Source organism: Carettochelys insculpta, chromosome 1 (genome assembly GCF_033958435.1).
Source record: "Carettochelys insculpta isolate YL-2023 chromosome 1, ASM3395843v1, whole genome shotgun sequence".
Lineage (NCBI taxonomy): Eukaryota > Metazoa > Chordata > Testudines > Carettochelyidae > Carettochelys > Carettochelys insculpta.
The window spans coordinates 352,156,006-352,181,884 of NC_134137.1; the positions used below are offsets into that span (position 1 = coordinate 352,156,006).

A 25,879-nucleotide genomic window follows, 5' to 3' on the forward strand; every position below is an offset into this window, starting at 1 on the left:
GAATCCATAGAATGGAAGCAGCAGTATGAGCAGGAGCTTTTCTGATGGCATATCACCAGTTCCCTGAATGCAACCAGACAGCAAGGGGGTGTGGCAGGGCAGAGGAGGCAGCCCAACTGCCTAGCAAATGGCAGCCTAAAGATAGCTGGCGGTTTCGCAGGGGTGGGCTACACCATGGGCTTTGTCCATGTGTGGAGCAGGAGCGGGATCAAGTGCTGGGCTGGAGAGAGGCATCAGTGGCACACATGCCCCCTGGCATGTAGGGGGAGTGTTCCATTGCTAGTGAGAATGGCTGGGGCACATGCCTCGCTTGCACTCCCTCCCGCAGAGCTAGCTTTGTCCCCGTTAATGACGTTGCAGCTGCAGGGAGCAGGTCTCTGCTGTGCCTCCCCCATAAGAAATTTCAGGCTCTGGCATGCGTTAGTAGTCTCATTCTCTCCATAGCGAAAAAAACGTGTGCAGTGGGCTGTCTTGTTCTATAAGGTGGATTTTTAAAATGTTGCTAAGTACTGTTAGAGAAGCCAAGGTGAAAGAAATGTACATTGCACTTGGAGCAGAAGGCAGTGAGGGTTATGGTCCGATTTAAATCCTGGAGGAATTCATTGCTTGCTCTTTGGTCAGCCGCAGAGAAAGTTTTGTCTCCTACACAAACAAACTTTGCCTTTGCTGTTGAATTCAGTTGCTCTAAAAGAGTATAGTTGTTGATGATACTCTTCATGTAAGAGATTGAAGAGGTCTTCTAGATACCGTGGTCCAAGCCAGGGAGCACTTTTGAAGATGAGGATTGAGACTTTGAACTTGACTCTCTCTTTCTATGGGCTTGTCTACACTACCTCCCTACTTCGAAGGAAGCATGGTAGGTAAGGTGTTGGGAGATTATTAATGAAAGGCTGCGCTGTGTATGCAGCACTTCATTAAGCTAATTCTCCCCTGTGGCAACTTCGAAGTGCTGGCTCACGTATAGCCATGGCTAAACTGTCAGTACTTCAAAGTGCCTGGGCAACTTTGAAGTCCCTTTACTCCTTTGAGGAGTAAAGAGACCTCAAAGTTGCGCAGACACTTTGAAGTACTGGCGGGTTAGCTGCAGCTACATGGAAGCTGGCACTTCAAAATTTCCGCAGGGGAGAATTAGCCTAATGAGGTCCTGCATGTCACCGCAGCACTTCATTAGTAGTCTCCCATTACTCTGATTAACATGCCCCCTTCGAAGCTGGGGCAAGTGTAGACAAGCCCAAAGAGTTGTAAGCAGACTCTACTGAACTACTACGCATATGTACCCCTTGACAACGGACTCCACATGGTGAGTGGGAGGTCTCATTTCCCCCTAAGCTGGACAAAGAGTTAAGTCAAAACATTCCTATTCACCATCTCTTATTGTGCTTTCACTGCTGATGTTGGACAAAATGTCACTATTCATCACTTTGACAAAAAAGTCTTTTTATCATGTGCTTGTGCAGCCTTGGTGCAGTGTTTTAGCAGTGCTAGCAATAGCGGTCCTAAGGTCATGTCCTGGACACTGACTTCCCGGCGGATGTCTGCTTTTGATAGGGTTAGCCTGTATTCACTGTGTAATTTTTTTCTTACTTTGGTTCAGGCCTTACACCAGGCCCATGCTTCAAGCTCTTTTTTTTCCTATACCAAGAATTGCTGAATTTATGAGTAACTGAGGCCAGGCCATTATATACCAGTATTGAACAAAGTCTCCTCTAGCCAATTGAAGGTGAAAGAGCTTTTACTTACTGAGGCTACATTTGCACTATGAGATGAATTCGAATTTGAGTATCCTCACAAAGTCTAGTTAGTGCTGCCGTACTGAGTCACCAGATACTGACTGTTGCAGCTGTGCATTGTGAGAACCTCGGCCCCAAAGTATTCAGTGTGTGGTTATTTTCCCCCCCCCCCCCCCCTGCTGGTGCAGTAGGTGAAAAAATGCAATGAGATGGTCCCTTCAGGGGCTTTCTGCCAGCCCCCTGGCATGTGCTGCCACACCAAAAATATAGCAAACACCAAGCTCCCTGCCTTGAGTTGCCTATGGGGCCATCTAGTCTCCATGCCTTCCCCCTGGTGACAGCCAGACCCTGAAAAATCAAATCTTTGCCATGGGGCGGGGGGTTGGTTGCCCCCCAGTGACAGCCCGTCCCTGAAAAATCAAATCTTTGCTGTTGGGGAGAGATGTCCTCCCTGCCTCAGCCAGCCCCTGAAAACCTTTCTTGCCTTTGGAGCGTCACCGCACACAAGCCAGGACATGGTGCTGTCTGGCAGCATGGTCTGCACTGCACCACAGGCACATGCTTTTATTGGGTTGGGGACTACCCACTTGATGTGAGTGGGGTGGAGGATAGAGCCGTTCGACTGCGTGATGCCTGTCGGGGAGGGGGATGGCTGCCCTTATACATACATGACCTGCAGAAGAGAAGTTTCTCGGCCTCTCATACAAGCATGACACCAACAGCCTAGCCACCAGGTGGTGTGGTGGGGCGGGGCTGGTGCCAGGATTGAAAAAAAACTCTCTGCCTTTCCTGCTATATCCTATGCAGAGAAGAAGCCACCACCCCTCACTGGGACTACTTTTTTATAGCTAGGTGAGATCACTGTGCTTATCATAAAGAAGTGAATTCAAAATGGGCCCAAGTACTCACTTCAATTTCCTGGGCTTCCTGGTGCCGAATTCAAATTTGCAGGCTGCCTGTTACCTACTTCCTATGCACCTGGAGAGCAGCGGAGATGGAAGCGGACAGAGTGGAGAACTGTGGAGCTTTGTGGAATACATACAGGCCACCTCTGGAGGCCAATAAAGTCCATTTTAAATACATATTTCCACGCTAGCATTAACCTGACCTTTTAAATTCAAACTTGGCACTATGCTGACTCAAATGATGGGTGTAATAATATCAGGCTTAGCATGTCTGAAAATCGACCAAATAGAGTTCACAGTGACATTGTAAAATCTAGCTAACTGCCCTAAAATTGACTTTATCATGTAATGTAGGCATAGCATCACTTACTTGATATCAGTATTGAGAGCTTACTATTAGCTAGGAATCCAAGGATACTCTTCAACCACATACGAAACTGACTAATTGTGGATGTGTACCTTTGGCTAAAGGAGACTACATCATACTCTGAGTTATCCCACCAATTTTTTTTTGGACTGTTTGCGACTGAGAAGTTTCAGGATCTGTCCCTAAGTTTAAATAACCTATAGTGATTTATGGTCTGCTCAGATTTTATTTCTAAATATATGGGGGTTTCACATTGTATCGGAAGTGGGGAAATTATAGCTTTATGTCAGAATAGTTATGCTCTCATTGACTGTACATAAAATGCTTGTCGTTTTACAGGTGTCCTTCAAATGATGCAGACTAGAATTGGTGCTCTACAAAGCACTGTTGACAGGTATGTCATTCATTCTGTCATGAAAAGAATTTATCAATTCTCTTCTGTTACCTTATACTAAATTTCTAAAAAGTATTTCCTTTCTCCATAGAATCAGAGCCAAAATTGTTGATCCATACAACAAAATAGTGTCACGCACAGCACAGCTAGCAAAGCTTCAGGTAAATTACATTATACGTTTCTTATTTTAACCTTATTTTTCAAAACATTTTGCTTCCAGATTCCACAGATTGTTTAAAAAATTAAACAATTTAGCATATGAAGAAAAACATCTTGTTAGAGACTTCAATTCTTCAATGAATTTAAATCCTTGTAATGCATTGGTGAAACTCTTCATGGGTTAAAAGGGCATCACAAAGCAAAATTTACTTACAGTGAAAAGTAGGAGACTAAGTATGGCAGTCTTTAGATTAGTGCAGTGGTAAGGAGGGGGATTGTGAACACTCCTAGAGTCTGCTGATCTAGGAGTGAAACTATGCTGTGTTAGAAATGATGTTTAATCTCACAGGTCCAGTATCTTGTTCTTCCATGGCCTCTTAAATAAGGGGTTCTCAGACTGGGGGTTGGGACCCTCTGGGAGTCATGAGTTTACTACATGAGGGGTTGCAAGCTGTCAGCCTCCATCCCAATCCCCCCCCGCTTTGCCTCCAGCATTTATAAAGGTGTTAAGTATATAAAATAGCATTTTTAATTTATAAGAAGGCAGGGGTTGTGCTCAGAGGTTTGCCATGTGGAAGGGATTCACCAGTACTAAAGTTTCAGAATCACTTTCTTAAATCCCATGATATTAATTTAATTTATTTAAAAATTGTTCTCTTTAGCCTGATCCCTGTTTTCGGGAATAATGTAGAAAATATAACTTCTCCCATTCTCATCTTGCTTTTGCTGTCACTTTTTAATGCTGAAGCTGTGCTAGAAGTGTAAAGATAGTGATTATAACCAACCAGATTTGTTATGGATATATTAGCTAATATATATTGAAGGACAGCACAATGGGGAGATGGATAGCTCATTAATTTGGGTGAGTGCAGATATAAGGGCAGAGTACAGGTTGTTTTGTCTCCTGTACCTCTCTGTTTTCATATGCTTGATATCAAACTTTCTCTTGGTATTGTTCTGTTTGTAGTTATTTCTGCCTTAATGCAATGGCAACTTAATGAAGAGTTTTGGGAATAATTTCTTGAAAACAGGGATGGCCAAAGTGAAGCCAATTTGACTAAATATGGCCCACGCAACAATCATAATCTTTAATACATAAATACAATCTATTGAGAATATAGATACTCATGAAGAGTGAGGGACTGTGGGGAAACCCTTTTTACTACAGTAAACTCTTGTTCATCTGGTATTTGATCAACTGTAACTCTCAGATAACTGGCATAACTCCAGTAAACCCTGAGCCACGACTCAGCTTCCCCTTCTTACTCTGCTAGACAGCAGAACTGAGCACGGGAGCATTGCCCTGCCCTCAGGGACTGGCCCACTCAGCTCCCACCCTGTGTGTGCAGCTGGAGGGCTCCTCTGGTCTCCTGCCTGGTGTCTGCCACCCAGAGCGGCTCTCAGTGTCATGTGGCCATGTGTGAGTCCTACAAGCAGCTCTCACTGTCCCCTCCAAAAGGTAAATGGGGCGGGGGTTGAACAGGAGTTGGCAGTGGTGGGGCATGGGGGTGGGAGGAGCTGAATTTTCTCATTGGGGGGCCCACTGACCCATGCCTGTGCCTCCTGCCACCAGCTGCCCTCTGTTGACCAGAAAATTTGATCATCCAGAAACCTCCTGGTCCCAGGGTTGCTGGCTATGAAAGAGTTTAGTGTAGATACTAAACACCTCAATAATTTTTAATAGTGACAAACTGTGAAGTGGAACTTTGGAGAGAGGTGCTGCCACCTAGAAATGCAGCTTATTGTTTGAAAAATCAAAATGTGGAAAAGTTAAATAGAGTATTTTTAAATATTTGAGTTTCTGTTCTTGCATATAATAGCTTCAATGCATGAACTAGGAATGTATCTGTAAAGCTAGAGATTTATGGATTCTGTTATCCCCTTTGCTTTTTCTTTCTCTGTATTTGTAGCTTTTTGTCATCTCTAATATTACGATGAACAGTGCTTTTGAGTTTCAAATTGATAAATATCTGATTTTTTTTTTTAACCATTCAAATAGCACCCCAATTGAGTCTTCAGTCCTTTTGCAAATGCAGCAGAACAACATTGCTAAATCACATAATGCTTAAGAGCTTGTCTCTACTTCTGAGACTCATAATAAGCAGCACTTTACTTTGTAAGTAGTCCCATTGATTTCTATGAGACTACTTGCAGAGTGAAGTATTACCCAGCATGCACAGGTCTGGATTCTGCTATTCTTAAGTATGTTAAAGTATAAAGACCTCTTCATAAACATTCCCTTCATGACATCATTGCCAAACTTCTAATTTCTCTGCTTTGTTGCTGTAGTATTCTTTGTCTTGCTCTGCCTCCACAGTCCCAGGGGCTTCAGCAGACTATCAAACATGCTGCTTGTTTTTGCATCATAAAATCCTCTTCTGCGCAATTTTAGTCTTGCCTTTGCAGATCACAAACTGAGGGGCTTAACAGTGAAAATGTGCAGACGAGGTACATGTAGCTTAGAGAGAAAACTGCTGAGAAGATGACCTACCTACCCAAACATTTCCACAACTCCTTTGAACAAGCATACATTTATAATTGCAATAGTACATGAATTTTACATAGAAAGCCAGACAAAAATTAGAACAGTTTCTGTACTTTTGATGCAAGTGTTATAAAGTATTCACAAATGGATGTATTTTTTCTCCCGTAAAGAATACGCAAATTAAATGTTTGTTCTAAAGACAAGAAGGTGGTAGATACACTGAAACTACTGGATACAAGAATGCTTAAGAAAAATTAGATATTTTGAATGCTCGGTGGGTTGCATATGGTACTGGAACAGCTATAGACAAATATCTAATTAATAAGAAAAGTGTTAGTTAAAAATGGAAATTGTTAAATACTAATGAGAGGTTGTTGGATTTTTTTGTTTTTTGGTACTGTTAACTGCAGCAGCTAGTGCCTCTTGATTAGTATGTTGGTACATGAGCAGTTCGAGGAAGCAAGAACCTTTTTTGCTTTCAGTTGAAGTAGTCGGTTCAAATATCTTGAGACCTCAGTACTTTTATGTATTTTGAACATGTGAGATACATGTTCTGCCTTTGAATTTCAGCATATAAATACAATATCATCCCTGAAAAATTGAGTAGGACGTTTAATTTATTTGTACTCAAACCACTGACATACATAGCTGTCAAATAAGATTTTTTTCACAGAAATCCTCAAATACGCAATCTAGTAGAACTCCCAGATTAATCAATGTAAAGGAATAAATACTATTTTTAATACTAAGCCTTAAAGTGGGTAACATACAACTTTGTCAGAGGATAGGTATAGAATAAAATTATACATATAGCTCCAGTGTCTATTTGCCATTCTTTAGAAGTTTTTTCTTGGCCTTAGAAATTGGAACAAGTTGTCATAATGGAGGAATATGTTATGAAAATCAGGGGAACCATTGTTATAGGTAGTTTATTTTCAGTCAGCCCAAGAACTAATGCTTTTTCACACACACCCCTTTTTTTCTATATCTAAACATAAGTAATAGTAAAGAGGTTACTTTTTTCAGTCTAAGAATTCATCATGTGGGTCGGTTGCTATAACTGTACACTATGTATTTTAAAGCAATATTCAAAACGTTGTTTTATGACATTAGGGTTCACATCTGGATGGATTGTTCTGTAGATGTTCAGTTTCAGTTAAGTGAAAAAGCAAAATGTTGGCACCATACTGTACTTTTGAAGCACACTGTATGCTGCAAAGCTGCTATTTTATTTTTGTTGCTGAAATTTAATCCATTGACTAAAAGATACAGATATTAATATTTTTCTAATTAAAAAGCAAATTAATTGAATTAGAAACAGTAAGTTATGGTAGCATGATGCCCACATGACTTCCATTGTCATTAATGGGAGTCATATGGGGAAGTCCTCTGGGAACACCAAAGACAAATTTCTCTTCAGGATGGATGGTGCCGAAAGCAATTAGTTTAAAGTGTTTTCAGTCATTTTGGTTTTAGTGGATCATCCCTTTCATTTTCTTCTTGTTGAGTCTAGGTGTTGAAGGAAACCGAACTAAAAATATTTTTGCTTTTGTCAGTTTGTGCTAACATCCTGAACAAGAAATACTGTGGATTTTCTCTTACGTGATGCATTCATTTGTATGGAGTTGTATCCATCCTGGCAGAAGGAAATGAAGTGAACTTCAATTTACAAAACATTATCTACAGTGCTCTGCAGTGTTGTCAGATAATGACTTAATAATTAATTAATTAATTTTCTTCATGACTTTCTTAAATTAAATGACTCAAAAGATCCTCTCTTGGGAAAGAGGTACATACTCCAGAACAACTTCACCCTCTATCATCTTCACAAACCTTTTATGTTTCTGCCATTGTTCACAATTTTGGTATCATACTTGTTCCTGATTTCTACAAATCTAACAATTTCCACTACCACAACCTTGTGGTTTTTCACTGCATGAATTCAATTTCTGCTGAGATCTACATTATTTCTTTGTGGCTTTTATCTTTTTTATTTTTTTTTTTGTGTGTAGACTCTCTGAAGGTACATCTACATGTATGGGAACATCAATGCACTGGTGGTCAATCTTTTAGAGTTTGATTTAATGTGCTTAGTGAGGAGGCACTAAATCTAACTGTCGTAGTACCAACATCTACCCTGGCACTCCTGACAGTTGTGAGGAGTAAGGGAAGTCAGCGGGAGAGTTTCTCCCACCAACCTCCCACTGTGTAGAAAGTGGCAAAAATTCATTTTAGATGAGTCCAATTCTGCTCTGCAATTCTCGTACCTGGATTTCTGTGTCTAAAATCAATTTTACCTCCTAGCATAGACTTGACATAAGTCCTATTTCTTAAGATTTCAGCTGGCTCTGAATGTTTAGCTGACCCTAAGATCTATTTTATAATTGCTCTCCTTTGTTTTGAAAACTTCCATGATGATTTTTTACTCCTTCTTGTTTGTTTAGTACTACCTCCTGTATATAGCTTCATTCAAGCTCTTGTTTTGGTGAGAGAACCTTCTTTTCCGCATCTCTTGGCATCCTAAAGAACCTTCCTAGATTGCTCCATTTCATTGAAAAAATTGTCTGAAAATAGAGTTCTCGTGGCATGGAAAATGTTTGTCCCTTTTCTGTGTTTTATTATCTAGAGGAGGAAAAAAAAATTGCACAAGATGTGTCTGAAAACAATCAGTTAAAAAGCCAGGAACCTATTGTAAGTGGCTCAGAAGTCAACAGTGTTGTGTCCTAGATCAATGTTAATGAAAGCAAACCAAAAGCATGTGCAGTTGTGCTTCCTGAATATGATATACTTGGAACTCAAGTAGTGCCTTCTAATCTCAAAACACTTAATTCATAAGCTTGTAAACTTAACAATTAACTGAACAGAGGGCTTTATAAATTCTAAGGCCAGAAGGAACCCTTGTGAATTTAGTCTGATGTCTTACAAAAAACTGGCCATAGAATTTCCCAGAAAAGAATTCTTAGAGCAGATCTTTTAGAAGAACATCCAATCTTGCTTTTAAAAATGTCAGTAATAGAGAATCCACCAAGATCCTTGGTAAATGTTTTCATTTATTAATTATGCTACCCGTTACAAATTTATGCCTGCTCTGCAGTCTGAATTTGAGAGTAACCATTCTAAAATTCTTTTCCAAAGTGGAGTCTTAAAGATATTTAGAGAATAAATGGCAATACATATATTTGATTGTTTTGGTCTGCCTTAAGATTTAGTGTCACCTGAGAGAACTATTGATGTATTTTTTTCTTCTGGTCAAACTTTGGTGATCAAGCCAGTATCTGCTTTTTTCATTGACATGGGCAGTGCTCCCTCTAATTTTTTCCATCCACTGGGTGGAATAAATTGTTATGTGCACCATGGCATATGCACCCATGAACTACCAATAGAAACACATTTTGCCCCCGGAGGTGGCTGTGGTCACTCTGGGTCACTGCCCAAGCACTCAGCTTGCAGGGAGTACTGGACATGGGTAAAGTTTTCTGTGAAAGACTTATGAAAAATTGTTTTTATAAATATATAACTTATTGAGTTTTATTTCATTTTTGCGTAGCAAATAAAAGCTTCTCAGCAGCATCATGTGCAGAAGCACTGACAGTTAAAATAATGTGAATGTTATCTAAAGTCAGAGTACTTAATGGAAAAAAATTGAGATACTTAATCAGTATTCATCTAAACACAAAATCTGTGATTCTGCAAAAGCTTGCTTGCGTGTTTTGTGTTTTAACTACTAGCATATACTTGAGTATCCAGGAGTGGGGCCTAAAACTATACATAACTTGACAGTGAATGTATACCTAAAGCTGCAATTTCCACACAGGCAGCCTGTGACTTGCTGCGGAGAATAATACGCATCTTGTATCTCAGTAAGAGACTTCAAGGACAGTTGCAAGGAGGAAGCAGAGAGATAACAAAAGCTGCCCAGAGTCTTAATGAACTTGGTGAGTACTCTTAATTATTTAAGTTTCTGCCAATGGGAAGTTTAGTTTTAATTTTTGATTTTTATTATTTTATAAAGATGAAATTAAAGAATTGTCTATTTCCTGATCTGAATGAAAGACAGGGTTTATCTACCCTGCAGTTTTAGCCCTAGGTTAGTAGACCTTGAGTTAGCAAACCCTATGAAGGGCTTGTCTACACTAGCTTCCCTACTTCAAAGGGAGCATGGTAAGTAGGGTGTTGGGAGTTTATTAATGAATTGCTGTGGTGCATATGCAGCACTTGATTAAGCAAATTCCCCCCCCCCGCCCCGCCCCGTGGCAACTTTGAAGTGTTAAGCTTCTAAATGCCAGTTCACTTTTAGCCACGGCTCACCCTCTGGTACTTCAAAGTGCCCAGGGTACTCTGAAGTCCCTTTAATCCTCAAGGAGTAAGAATTCTTTTCTTTACTCCTCAAGGAGTAAAGGGACTTTGAAGTACCAGAGGGTGAGCCGTGGCTAGATGTGAGCCGGCACTTAAAAGTTTAACACTTCAAAGATGCCACGGGGGAATTTGCTTAATGACATGCTGCATATGCACAGCAGTACTTCATTAATAAAATCCCAACACCCTACTTACCATGCTCCCTTTGAAGTAGGGAGTTAGCGTAGACAAGCCCTATGTGTGTTTAACTTAGGGCCTGAGCATCTACAGTCACTTGTGACCCAGGGTTCAACAATTCATAACCTAGAGTTACAACAGTGGGCTTCCGGTTCTACACAGCATTATGTGGGCCTGAGTCCAACAACACATACCACAGACTTCCTAGCATGCTTGCAGAATGTGGCAGCTTTCACCCTTTTTTGGCAATGCACTGTGGGGAGAACTTGACTATCCAGAGGATGTAGTTGGCATGCAGGAAGCATTTGGAGGTCTCCCAGAGCATAAGCCCAGTGGGGCTGTATCTACACTGCAAAGCATCAGAGCTTGACTCCAGCTTGACCCTTCACTCCTATGATGTCCTGGGACCTGGATCTGAGCTCTGTGTGATTGTTTTGTGTGAAGACAGACAGACAGCCTTGGGCATAAGCTGAGTTGAACCTGGGTTTATATTGTAATGTAGACACACAGAAAATGGACAACAGGTTATTCTCCTGTATGATTTTTTTAATAAGGGTTTTCTAGATACAGTTGTCTAACTTCAGGAGAAGTCCTGTGATAATGAATTACTTGTTGGGTAAATACTTAGAGTAGCTAATTTCAAATCAACTGGTGACTACATGGAATACATGTTGAGAGAGGAGGTTACTTAGCAATACTGGTGGCTTTTGAAAGCCTTTATTCATTTGGGTTTACAACAGATCATATTTTGAAATAAATGTATCATGTCTCTCTTAAAAATTAGCCAAATTTGTGGCCGTTCTGAAAGTATGAAATCTCTCGGATGTCAATAATGCAAAATCTTAGCAGCTGTTGTTGTTTTTTCCTTTGGTTTAATGGTATTCAAATTCCATCTTCTAAAAATAGAATGTGGGAGGGCTGAACTGTTAAATGTTCAAAATTATCCTAAGGTTTGTTGTGTATATTTTGTCATTGCTGATTTGTTTTCATAATCGCTAATCAAATTATTAGATAATAATAATTGTCTTTTTATAATTAACAGATGCTGTTATGCAAATGAAAACATGTATTTATTAGAACAATTGGACGAAAATGCTTAAGAAGCAACTATAATGTTCTATATTAGAATAGAGATGAATACAAACCAATTATCTTACCAATGCATTGCTAATTTTAACGAGGTCGTAAGCAAAATGATTAATTCGGATAGTTACTAGAATTAATTTGAATGAAATAATTTGTTAAACTGACTGTGTTAAATTTAGCTTTCAAAAGCTTTTTTTAGTCTACAGTGTTTTATACTTTTTTTTTTTTTAAATTTAATAACTACATTTTCTCTAAGGCTCTGGTTACACCACCCTCCTTTTATGAAGGTGCATGTAAATGACAGAGATCCGAACTGTTTAATGAGGTGCTGATATGAATATTCAGTGCCTCATTAGCATAACGGCAGCCATTCACACTTTGAAAGTGCTGCTTTCGAAACGCAAACTGTCTGTGTAAAAGTGGGTGCTTCGAAATAAACCCCAGACTTTGAAACAAATTGGGAATAAGGGTATTTCCAAGTCCGGAGTTTATTTTGAAATGCCCATGTCTACACGGCCAGTTTGTGTTTCGAAAGCAGCACTTTCAAAGCGCGACTGGCTGCCGTGATGCTAATGAAGCACTGAATATTCATGTCAGCACCTCATTAAACAGTTCTGATCCCTGTCATGCCACTTCTGAAAGGGAGGGGTAGTGTAGCCACAGCCTAAGCGTGGTAACTTGAATTGTATCCTGGTTGAGTACTATTGATTCTCACCATGTAGTCCAGCGGTTCCCAACCTTTTCCGGACAGGGACTCTTTGACAATTCAGGAATACTTGGTGACCCACGGCAATTCAAAACTGGGGTGTGGGAAGGTGAGCAGTGCTGTAACTAGCTAATTTTGTGCCTGAGGCAAGAATATAAAATCGCACCCCTCATGTTTGTTTATATAAGTTATTTTCTGGAAAAAGGGAAAATACATAAAATAATAACACTACTTTTATTATAGATAATTATTTATAGTTGATCTGAGTTGTGGTGGGGGAAAGACTCTCAACCCCCAATTGTTCCCTTCTGACTCTCCCAGCTTAAACCGCACACTGAGGCTGGGGTGGCTGGGAGGAGTCACACTCAGGGGCTGAGGGTCACATTGAGAGCCTGGGGGAATCTCACTCAGAGGCTGGAGGGTTCGTATTCAGGGGCTGGGGGAGTTTGAGGACTGTGGGGTCATACTTGGGCTAGGGGAGTCACTCAGGTTGGGGGTTGAGGGGTTAAGTGGCTGGGGAGTCATGGGCAGGGGGGTCACTTGGGCTGTGGGAGTTACACTTGGGTTGGGGATCTAGGATCACATTCAGTCTGGGCGTACTGGGAGGATAACATTCAGAGGCTGGAGGGGCTGGCTGAGTCACACTCAGGAGCTGCAGGGAGATAAAACAAAGTGAAAATTGACAGATCAGCTACACAGAACAAAAGAGGGGCAAAAGTGGGGAAGAGGGGGCAAAAATTACACACTGCAAGAGTCTAAGTGGCTTACCTGAGATACCTACGAATATCAAAGGTCTTTTGTAATGTGTAATTGCTTCTCTATTGATAGGGAGAGCTGCTGGTTGTGACAGTGTTAAGGAGCGGCAAATACCTTCTTTAAGATCACATGCAGCTCTGAGCTGCTGGCAACCCTTAGCTGGAGTGACCATCTGTCCCATATTGGGTGGGAAAGTCCAGTATTTGGGACACCAAAAAAGCATCCCAACTTATTTATTGAAAGGGGCGAATTGTCCCGTGTTTATGCTGTCCCCCAATCTTTTCTGCCATTAGCTGCACAGCCGCAGCTGCTGGCAGGACTAACTTCCCTGGGCCTTGGGGAAATGTGGGCAGCTGCCATTTCTCTAGGGCTCAGGGAACGCTGGCAGCAGTGGGGAGTGCCACTTCCCCATGGGCCTCAGGGAGGCTGGCAGCTGTGGCTTTCCTGGGGCTCTGGGGGAGGGCTGGTGGCTGCCACTTCCCCAGGGTCTCAGGGATCACTGGTAAATGCTGCTTCCCCAGGGCTGCAGTGGAGGACTGGTGACTGTGGCTTTTCTGGGACTCCTGGAGAGCACCAGCAACTACTGCCTCTTTCCTGGCTCTCTGGGGCTTGGAGGAGTAGCCCATCTCCCTGTCCCATATTTGGGATAGGGAGACATGGTTGCCCTACCCTTAACAAATCTAATGGTGACCCGTGTTTGGGTTCCAACCCATAGGCTGGAAATCCCTGCTGTAGTCACTTGCTACCAGACAGATGGTGAAATCCTGACACCATTTAAAATCTATGGGAAAACTCACCTTGACTTCAATAGAGCAAAGGTTTTCACTTCAAGTGCTTGCCAGTGAACAGTTCCTGTGCTCTGTAGAATTTGCAGATTTGGGTGCTTGAATAATACATATATCCATAGGCTTTTCTGATAGTTTCTGTGTTTTAGCATTTACAAAACATTGTTTTTAATATTTTTATTTAAGTCAAACTGGTAACTGTACCACTGAATTTTCATGTCACTTCTTATGGAAGTTTTTACCTGAGCTTGATTTAAAGACCGTTGCATAGTGGGAGACGATAATCTCAGTGGAAGATAACATAGTAATAAAAGCAAGTCCTAAATGTTAGGTGGAGATGGTTTTAAAAAAGTCTACTCTATCAGAGGGAAAAACAGAAATATTTGTTTTCCTTTTTGACGTTTTATTTATTTATTTTTTTTAATGTGACTATTCCATAGTACTTCAAAGCAGTGTAAAACATGTTAGGAGATGTCAGTAGGAACTGCATGTTTGAAGTTGTATTTGAGATTTTTCACTTAAAGGAGGTCTAAAATCTGTCCTTCACATTTAAATGGCTGAATTTAGTTTCAAAATTTGGCACAATAAACTCCTTATGAACAGCTGAATTTTCTGTGGAACTTAAAAAAATATTTACTGTCTTTTTGTGAAGGAAACATTTAAAAATGCTCCCTTTTTAAAAACCTTTTCTGTTTCTTCTAATATTTCTTTGTGGTTACTTAGCTATAGCAACCCAATCAGATGTTATGATGAAATTGGACAAAAATCTTTAAAAAATTATGTGCATTTTTCTTTACAGGTTTGTATTCAGAAGTTGGCTCTCTAGATATCTATAAAAGACTAAATTCTCTGTATTAAGTATCTTCATGTAGAAATTGCCATATTGGATCAGACCAGTGGCTCATCACAAAAGAGGTGTAAAAATGCCAAAATGGACAGTCATTGAATAACCTGCCAATGAATGTGGTGTTTATTTTTAATCACATTAATTATGTTCACTAAAGCATAAAGATTTATCCATCTTGTTTTAAAAATGTTCTTATCCATGTTAATATCTAATCCTTTTTTTGGCTCTGCTAAACTCTTGGGCTTAGTATTGTTTTATAATATTTATTGTATTAATACTGAATGTCCTCCTGATCCAGTATGTATTTAATACTTATTTTCTGTAAGAGCGGGGAGAGGTGATAGTGACCTAATTTTACACAGTTGTTAGTTGGTGAGGATGAGCAAGTGGAATGCACATGGTGAATGCTTTCAAAAGATATAGCAGGAGCTGCTCTCATTTGAGCTTGGCCTGATTTTGCGAGGTCTTGCACAAGAGGCTGCTAAATGGCTACTGGGCAAAAGGCAAAGTATTGTCATCAATCAAAAACTGGCTAGGAGTCAGAAAGCACCATTCTGTTAACCTTTTGCCATTCTGAAAATTAACTATTTAATCCTACAAGCAGCTATGTCTTGTTTTAAATTATTTAATAGTCAAAGAGGTTGGGTGGGGAGAAGTGGTATAACAAAAGTTACAGATTTTGGTCACTGAAATTAGGAACCAAGGAAGCTGTGAGAAACTTGAGAGATCTAACGAGGCTAGGTGAATTGGTGGTGTAATAGCTGGCAAAGTTTGGTATTGCTGATTAAATTCAAAATAATGCACATTGGAAGGGTAAAAATCATATGTTCCTCTTTGCTTCTACAGTGCTTCTGTCAGGCACACTGTCTTGAGTAGCTCCCTCTGATGTGGCCTTACAGCCAGAGTCATTTCCATGTGTCATACAGCAATACAAATAGTGCATAGGCACAAGAGAGCAGAATTAGCTCTAAGAAACTTAACTGTTTTTTTATTTTTGTGCTTGTAGAATGTAAACTAGAATTCTGAGGTAATCTTTTTGTGGTTCGTATGTTCCCCTCCTTCACAAATGCACATGGAATACAGTAGAACATGTACTAACTTTCAAACTTGGTGACTCTTTTAGAGCTATAAAAACTTTGCGCACCCCCCCCTTTTTTTTTTCTTCTTGAATGAGCCTCCCCTTCTGCCATAGACCAGGGGCCTGCTTTCTGTGCAGCTGATCAGGCATGTGACTGTTGTGCAAAAAGGAGCTTTTACACTCCCCATACAAATGCTGTGTGGCTCTTCCTGGGGTTTTCCTTCTCCCAACATGCCACTAGCACAGTGTTTAGGTACTGGTACTTAGGAAATCACTGAACTAAGGGTACACAGTAGACCACAAAGTAAGATGCTCTTTTGGGTGCGGGGGTGGTGGAAATCATTTGATTCAGCAATGCTTTTCTTTTGAGAACAGGAAACTAATGCAAAAAAGTGATAATGGAGGGGAAAAAAGGAAAATAAAGTTGTTTTTTTTTTTTGTTTGTTTTTGGGTGGTTAATATTTGAGTTCTTTCTGTACAAGATGTAGAGTCCTTAAAGTCATTCCATCTTTTTATTTTATATATCTGGGTCAGCATGGCTTTGTACCATCTTTAGCAGTTTATCATCATGACCTTTGAACAATTCCTATTACAAAGCTTTAAAAAAAAAAAAAGAAAAAAATCCCTGCTTCTAGCTGGACAGGATCTATGACCATGGGCTAGGGAAGTGCATGGGAAAATCTAGGGTTACTATATTTGATCTTTCAAAAAAGAGGATGCCTGTGAGAGGGACATATATCAGTATCTACCGGTTCAGAATGTATTAGTGTTCTTTACGTTAACACATTAATACAACATGGATTTTGCATTATACACTAAGCACTAAGCACATTATACACTAAGCACCCCTCTCAGGGGTGTCCTTTTTTTTAATGTGATAACATATCAGAGTCCTAGAGTCTGAAGTTCCCAGTAGTAGTTGTATGCAAAACCAGGCTGTGTAACAATTTCTGCATTGAATTACAGCTAGAAGAAAATGGAGACACATAAAAGTAAATTCTGTAAGAGGATCTGTTGCTTTACTGGGAATAAAAAACAAATATGAAATTACATTTTTTTTGTAGATATGCAGAGGCAGTAGAGTGCAAAATACTCTTTTCCTGAGGAAATAAAAATAAAATAAAAAGCATTTACCGAAGCAATAGTATAATTATCTGTGTGGTGGCTTTTTTTTTTTTTTAAAACTCTTTTTGGTTATGGCCACACTAGTGAGTTTGGTAAAATTGGTGGAACATCCACACACAGTGTTTTGTCAACAGTATCTCAACAAAAGTTGGCACTTCCACTGACAACTGTCTGCCTCTCTCAGATGAGGAAGAGCGCCTTTTGTCAACAGGTTCTGTCAACAAAAAAGCTGAGTGGTTGCTCTAGGGGGGCTTCTCTCAACAGACAGGGCATCCAGGACAATGGGCAGGCCTGTCTGCTGTGCTTCTGGATGCCTGTTTCATTGAGAGAGTGGTCAGGCAGTCTGGCTGCTTTGTCAGCAGAGCATAGTGCTCTTTCATTTGGTTTTTGTGTGTGGCTGCACCCTATTGACGGAGGTTTTGTCAGGAAATCTGTTCTGATAGTGACTTCTGCTGACATACTCTGTAGTGTGACCATAGCCTTCCTGTGCATAAGTACAAAAGCTCAGTGATATATGGGTTGTTTTTTTGGTTTTTAAATTAATCTGCTTAATGTTATATTAACTGCAGGAAAGTTGTGTCTGTGGGAGCCAGGGCTAATGACACGAAGGAGTCCTTAACTATTGTGATCAGAAAAATTGTTTGAAAAGTCACAGGTCTGTCCTTATTTCTCTTGTAGGTAAACTAATAGATGAAATGACAGTAGAGGAAACTTGGCCTTCAGATCCAATGCTTTTGTTTTTTGTTTTTCCTTGCATAAGGTTTGAATCTGTGAACTGTCTTGGGAAAACAGTAGTCTTCTCACCACAGTTTTTCTGCATTCATAGTACCTTAAGAGGAAGAAATGACACTGGTTTGTCTAATTTGTACTTTTTATGTGCCAGAAGTGGCCACTGCAGGGAGATTGATCCCAAGGGGAGGTCAGGTGGAGTTTTTTCTTGTTGCCCTTCACAAGATGGTATGTACTAATTGATTACAGGCCTCCCTGATCAGAGTTGGCATTATTAGTGCTTTGGACAGCTGTATCAACATATGAGTCAACTTTCCACTTCTGGGACCCTGCATTATGCTGGCAAAACCCAGAAGGAGTCTGTTTTTTTTTCCTGTGTCTCTGAGGACTTTGAAGGTGGGACCATTGGGTCTTTGATTAGACCCAATGCTTAGAAATTTGAGGGCATAACTACACAGCAAAGAAAATCTGTAGCTGGCCTGTGCAGGCTGATCTTGGGGCTCAGGCTGCGGGGCTATTTTAGTCCTGTGTAGGTGTCTGGGCTAATGAAACAGCACTGCAGCCCAAGCTTGAGATGGCTGGCGTGAGCCAGTCATGAGTGTCTAGTTGCTGTGTAGACATAGCATGGATTATTAATTTATTCTTCTCAGCAAAGGGATAGAGCTAAGATGTTAGATTTAATATATGTCAGTTACCAAATCAAATCTTGAACAAGCAGATGGTCATTTTGGGGGGAGTTTACAGGAGAGAGTTTGATTTCTATTTAGTCTAGCTGTAGACAAGATAACAAATATGGGTGATGAGGCAACAACTGTTATGATCAGCTTTGGGTGTACTGCGTTTTGTTTTTGTTTTTTGTTTCTTTTTGGTGCAAGAGATTTTGGAAATACTAAGTATAACCTGGTCCAGGCTAGAGAAGGATATGCATGGCTTGGAAGCACAAGTCTCAAAACTCCATTCTACCTGAGAAACAAAGACTTCTTGAACAACCAAATTCAGAAATCTTTGCCACAGCTGTCAAAAAGAGAAAGGAGCGTGTTAAGGAAACTGTAGAGAATAGAAACTGAAGAAGCAGTCCAATGATTTTTAATTAAGAGAAGATATTGACAACACATACAATCCAGCCAGAAGTAATTTGTTATCGGAGACATAGTAAGTAAACTCCCAAGGAACTTGAAACTGGAGGAATGGAACAAAAAGCTTGAAGGGATATATGCGTATTGGACATGCTGGTGGTATGAAGCAGGAAGCTGCTAAAAGAGAGTTCTTTAATCATTCTAAGAAGGCAATAAATTGTCATTAGTGATGAAGAGTAATTAAGAATAGTCATTGGAGAATTCATTAAGGGACACCAGAACAACAGTATACTCTCTTCCTGGAGCAAAAATGTGACCTATAATTGTAAATTGGACAAGATTATTAATTCATTTGGCAAGTCTCCATTTTTGATGTTGCACATTGGGACAAATGGTATGGCATAATGTAGTGTTATGAAAATTACAAAAGATTTTGTGGAACTTGGAAGGAAACTGAGGAAGAAAAAAATTCAAATAATCTTCTTTGAGATTCACAGTATATTCCAATCTACAAGTAATGTACTAGAGGTGAATTGTTGGCTGTATGACTGGTGTGAAGCTGAAGGTTTTGATTTCATGGGACAAATTCTGGTGAGAGAAGAAATTGTACAAATGGGATCGCTTGAATCTCAGAAGCTGCGGTTTGCTCCAGCCAGTCTCCAATCAAGAATAGTGAGGAGGGCACAAAGGAGGCAAGTGCAATATAAAGAAATTTAGAATGTCATGAACATATTGAATTGTTGTGACAAAAAATGTGAAGAAAAAACAGTTTTGAGCTGCTGATGTACCAGTGCTATGCTTCTGAGTAACATGCATGAGGAACTGGAGATTCTGATCATTGACGGAAAAAAATGATACTATTTGTTGAGATTTTTCTAACATACAAGATCTTTCTCCCAGCATGAAGAAACTAGTTTTTGGACCTCTGGAAACAGACGGCTGGGCAGTATTCCTTCTAATTTTTGCCATCCATGGGCAGAATAAATTTTATGTGCACAGAGGCACGTGTGGTATGCACCATGACATGCTGCTGACTGGGTGGCTGTGGGTTCTCTGCTAGCTAGGTGGATAACACCTAAATCTTTCCTGGGACAGCCACCCAAACAGTCAGCTTAGAACAGTGGTTGGCAACCAAAACAGCAAGAGCCATTTTTTCCAATTCAGTAAAAAACTCAATAATTCAAGAGCTGTAATGCATGTGAATACAAGACTGTCCTTAATAAATGACATCAAACCATACTTTTTGTAACCGCTATTTTAAGAACCATGTGTACACAATGATTTTAATGTGATATATGTTTACTGCAGGATGTTCATAAACTTTTTATGTATTCTAGTTCCTCACACTTTACATTGTGTTTGTACCACTGTCATCTTTGTTTTTCACTCTCAGACCTTCTGTCTGGAGGACCCTAGGGGGAGTTATCCAACCTGTCGGGATCACATATCATTAGCTATTCAAATACAAGTTGTTCGTTGGGCTTTTAGATGTTCACTGTTTATAGAAAATAATCAGGAGGGTTGGGTTTTTTACATTGCTATTATAGTGTCTGGAGCCACAAAGAAGTCCTTAAAGAGCTGAATATGTGTCTCCAGAGCTGCAGGTTGCAGACCCCTGGCTGAGAAGGAACACTGCTGTAGGACTGAAAATTGGAGCTTGTGTAAGGTCCAATGATCAATATGTGCAAACAAATGAGTCCCCATCAATTATATGTATTTGTGTGTAAAAGTCTAAATTATTGCACATAAGGAAATGTTTGGAAAAATTTTGGGAAATGTGAAGGCCTCAGGATCGTACAACGCCCAGTCCCAGAAAGAAACAGAAGAGAAGTTGGCCTACTGGGGACAACCAATTGGGGCCCAGCAGGCTTCCATAAAAGGAGCATGAGTGCTAGAGTCAATTGTTCCCTGGAGTTGGAGGGGAGAGAATTGTATTTCTGGATGGCTGATAGAGCAGCATGGGCTGGGCAAGCAAGAGAGAGCTTCTAATTGGCTGCTGGGACTGAGTAAGGAGTGAGCACAGAGAAGGCAGCATCTCCAGGGAGTAGGAAAGTAAGTTCCCATAACATGACCAGTCTCAGTTAGACTGCGTACTCCAGAAAGTGATTTGTTTCATTTTACAAATGCGGTGAGAGAGAGAGAGAGAGTAGGACAATTATTGAAAACCTGCTTAAGAAACCATCAGCTGAGGTCATCACAAATTGAGAGATTGTAGGCGCACACACTTGACTAGGACCTGTTGCCCCTCTATTAGAAGAGGTAAAATTTATACATTAAATTTGAGTGAAATTTGGGACTTCTTATAGAAGAGCTTATTAAATGGACAGTCAGAATTGTACAGTCAAGGAAGGACAACTTTGGTTATAACCCCATCCCAGTTTAGTGGTTAAGAGAAGGCAACAGAAATAAATAAATAAATAAATAAACAGCAGTTGACATAAATGAGAAATTATGAGCTATAGAAAACTGATATGGTACGTTAAAGGCATTAGTGGTAAAAACTTATGACACAGAGGTAGCAAGGTTAGTCTGTATCCTAACAAAACTAAAAAGCAGTCATGTACCACCTTAAAGACTAACAAAATAAATTATTAGGTAACGAACTTTCGTGAGGCAGACCCACTTCTTCCCATATGGAGATAGTGCTGTACAGGAAATGTTGCTGACAGTGAATTGGCTTGATAGTTTTATAACAGTGGTACAAAAAATAGAAATAAAAACTGACAAGTCAGATACCTAGGACAAAAGAGGAGGGGGTGTGAAGGTTGGGGAGGAGGGGAGAGAATAAGTAACTGTAAGTGTTCCTGCCTGAGATCACTATGAATATCAAAGATGGGGAAGTTGTCATTGTAATGCACAAGGTAGTTGCTCTCTCTGTTAAGCCCAAGTGTGAAAATATCAAATTTGAGTATAAATTGCAGTTCAGATGTTTCTCTTTGTAATCTGCTCTTTGTCTCTTTATTGTAAGACCCATATTCTCAGGTCTTTAACAGAATGGCCCACTCCATTGAAATGCTCACTGACAGGTTTATGTATATTCAGATTCCTAATGTCTGCTTTATGTCCATTCGTTCTTTGGCTGTCTGCCCAATATACTTAGACAGGGATATTGCTGGCATATGATGGCATATATACCATTGGTTGAGGTACAGGAGTATGAGCCGCAAGTCATGTAACTAAACATGGTTAGGTCCAGTGATGGTGTCTCTAGAATAACTATGTGGACAAAGTTGGCAACAAGGTTTGTTGCAAGGAAAAGTTCCAGAATTAGTATTACTGTGGTATAGGCTGTGGTTGCTAGTGAGAATTTTCCTGAGATTAGGTGGCTGGCTGTAGGAGAGAACAGGCCTCTCAGCCAGAGCTTCTTGGAGTGCAGCATCATGTTCCAGTACAGCTTGATGATGTGCACTGCAGGGGTTTGAGCTGGGGGCTATAGGTAATGACAACTGGTGTTCTGTTATAGGCCCAAGAGGATCAGTCTTGGAATAGTTGGCTTCTGGGTATTTGTGTGGCCCTGTCAGTCTGTTTCTTTTGTTTTACCTCTCCGGGTGGGTAGTTTTTATGAATGCTTGGTAGAGATCTTGAAGTTTTCAGTCTCAGTTCTCAGTCAGGAGGATTGGAGCAGATGTGATTTGTATCTAAGGGCTTGACTATACATGATGGATTGTGTGGATGGAAGCTGGAGGAATGTAGGTAGGTGTAGCAGTCAGTGGGTTTCCAGTATAGAGTGGCAATGATCTGACCAGCAGTGATTTGTACTGTGGTGTCCAGGAAATGGGTCTCTCCTGTGGAATGATCAAGGCTGAGATTGATGTTGGGGTGCAGGTTGTTAAAGTCTCTGGAACTCTTCCAGAGTCTCTTTACCATGGGTCCAAATGATAAAGATGTCATCGATGTAGCGTAAGTAAAGGAGAGGTCATAGGGGACGAAAGCTGAAGCAATGTTGTTCTAAGTCAGCTATAAAAATGTTAGCATATTGTGGGGCCATGGGAGTGCCCATAGCAGTGCTACTGATCTGGAGGTATAAGTTGTCCCCAGATTGGAAATAATTGTGGGTGAGAACAAAGTTACATAGGTCGGCCCCCAGATTTGTTGTGATAACATCAGGGATAGTATTCCTAATTGCTTGTAGTCCATCTTCATGTGGAATATTAGTTTAAAGAGCCTCCGCATCCATGTTGGCAAGGATGGTGTTATCAGGGAGGTTTCCGATGTTTTGTAATTTCCTCAGGAAGTCAGTGGTATCTCGGAGATAGCTAGGAGTGCTGGTGGCATAGGGTTTGAGGAGGGAGTCTACATAGCTGGATAGTTCGGTAATAAGGGTGCCAATATCTGAAATGATAAGGTGTCTGGGGTTTTCTGGTTTATGAATTTTTGGGAAGCAAATAGAATCGTCCTGGTTGGGGCTCAGAAGGTGTGCCTGTGTGAATTTGGTCCTGATTAGAGGCAGGAAATACCTTAAGAAGATGGTGTAATCTCTTTTGGTATTCTAAAGTGGAATCAGAGGAAAGGAGTCTGTAGTATTGGAGAGTTGTCTAGCTTGCCTCCTGTTCGTAGTCCAACATATTCATGATGACTACAGCACCTTCTTTGTCATCTGGCTTGATTATAATGTCAGTTATTTATGAGACTCTGGACAGTATAGCGTTCAGCCTAATAGCAGAACTAAGGAGGAGTTTTTAAAGTAATAGCAGAACTAAAGAAATCCTAGCAATGATATGGGTCTACTACTCGATGGAAATGATAAAATTGATAAGGCAGAAATATTTAATAACTATGTTTGTTTTGTATTTGGAAAGAATGAGGATAATTACATTGCATCAGGATGAAGTATTTTCTAGTCCATTTATAACAAAATAGAGTGTTTAATATATGCTGAGAATAACCATTTTGAAAATGGCATCGCTAGACAGCTTGCATCCAAGAGTCCTGAAAGAATTGTCAAGGAGATCTTGATATATTAGGGAAATTCCTGAAACGGGAAAGGTGCTATGTTGTATCAAGGTTCAAAAGGGCAATTGGGATGACATACAGAACTGTAGACCAACTAATCTGACATCAGTCTCAGGCAAAATAGTAGAAAAGCTAATACAGCATTCAGTTGATTAAAAGACAGGAATGTAATTCCCAGTCAACATGGTTTTATGGAAAATAGGACTTGTCAAACAAGCTTCATTTAATTATTTTGAGATTACAGATTTCCCTGTTAAAGGCAAATGCATTTAGACTTTTTATAATACACTTAGACTTTCGTAAGGTATTTGATTTAGTATTGCACAATGTTCTGATTAAAAATAGCTCTATAAAATATCAATAAAGCACACGTTAGTTGCATTAAGAACTGGCTAGCAGACAGATCTCAAACACTAGTTGTCAGTGCAGAATCGTCCTTGACTGGTGGTGTTTCTAGAGCAGCTTTACAGGTATTGGTAGAAGGGCCTGACATAACAATTTCCTCAGTCATTTGGAGGTAAAGTATAAAATTAGATTTAAAATTTGTGAATGAGGCAAAGTGAGTGTTGGCAGTGAGCACAGGTAGACGAATAGAGTGATTTATGATCTCTTGATAATTTAAGACCTTTCAAACAAATTGCAAGTTTTATATCTGTATGAACAAAAAATTCAGGCCATGCCTGCAGAACTGGAGACTGTATCCTGGAAATCCGAGACTGAAGAGAATCTGGGAGTCATAGTGGACAAGCAGTTGAACATAGTATTAGTTTAATGCTGTGGAAGAATGGGCTAGCTAGACCTTCGGATGTATCAGTGGGAGCAATGTGTCAGAGTAAAGAGGTGTGGTTTTTTGTTTTGCTTTTGTTTTGTTTTGTTTTTTTTTTAAATATCTGTTCATGGCACTGGTGAGACTGATGGTGGTTCTGGTGTCAACACTTTAGAAAGAAATTTAGAAAAATTGAAGTGTGTGCGTAAAACAGTGACAAATGTGAGTTGAAGCCTGAAGAAATGACTTACAGCAACAGACTAAAGCTAAACTGATTTCTTTATCAGAAAGAGGAGTGAGAGAGAACTTGATTAGTGTGTAAGTGCCTTCACAGGGAGAAAATATCAGGTAGCAAAAGGCTCTCTATTCTAGTGGAGTAAGGCATAACAAGAGCCATTGAACTGGAAGCTGAAACCAGACAAATGAACATTAAAATAAGTCAGATTTTTTAAACAAAAATGGTGATTAATCATGAGATTCTCCATCTCTTGATATTATCAAATCAAGAACAGATGCTTTTATGGAAGACATGCTTTACACAAACATAAATTAAACTTTAGTCGAACATAGGTTACTGGGTTCAATGTAGCGTTAATCAGGTAAAATTGATTGTCCTGGGATATGCATGAGGATAAACTAGATCAAATGGTTCCTTCATATGTTAAATTATATAGTAGTAGGCATCCTTCTGTCTGCATAGACTATGGATTGCACCCTTTAAAGTTTCAATTGAGGACTTCATTTACAGCGTCTACTGTGACTATGAAGACCCACACGAGAGTGACAGTCCTTGCTGCATCTCTTGCAGAAGTGGTGGGTGTCTGGCAAGTCCTTATTGTGCTTTCTGTGTGCTCGCTTCTCCTCTGCTAGCTGTCTGATCTTCATCTCGCCCTTCTGAAGGCCCTTGTGTAACCCCTGCCTCCATCTGCTGCGGTCATCTGCTAGTTCTTCCCAGTTGTCCAGCTCAATGTCTACCTCTCTGAGGTCTCTCTTGCAGACATCTTTGTAGCACAACTAGGGGCGTCCGGGAGGTCTTTTGCCAGAGGCTAGCTCACCATACAGGATGTCTTTTGGAATCCTTCCATCATTCATCCTGTGGACGTGGCTGTGAGCCGATGCCCAGGTGCCAGCTAAAGGTCCGGTGAGGCAAAAAAGGCGGGGGGGCTGATGCTATAGCAGCAGCTATGCTAAGCAGCCAGGGCAGGCTGGGTTCTTTGGTTTGTGTTTAGTTCGGGTGCAGCAGCAAGAGGAAAATTACACTTAGAGAGGCTTTAACAGTTACTTTTTATTTATACAAAGATAGAAACAATTTAACTAAGACAAATGATTAAAGTACAAGTTAGTACTCATGGTTCTTAAAGGGGAAACAACACAATTTAACTTGAGAAAAGTTTTAGAC

At 40.2% G+C, this 25,879-nt stretch overlaps 1 protein-coding gene across 1 annotated transcript in view; it reads left to right on the forward strand.

Moving 5' to 3' along the window:
- COG5 (component of oligomeric golgi complex 5) overlaps window positions 1-25,879 on the forward strand; it is a 367,281-nt gene that overhangs the window by 15,693 nt on the left and 325,709 nt on the right. Inside the window, exons 4-6 of the mRNA XM_075016386.1 lie at window positions 3,342-3,396; window positions 3,488-3,557; window positions 9,855-9,975. Of these exons, the coding sequence (XP_074872487.1) occupies window positions 3,342-3,396; window positions 3,488-3,557; window positions 9,855-9,975 (246 nt within the window). The remainder of the gene's footprint in view (window positions 1-3,341; window positions 3,397-3,487; window positions 3,558-9,854; window positions 9,976-25,879) is intronic.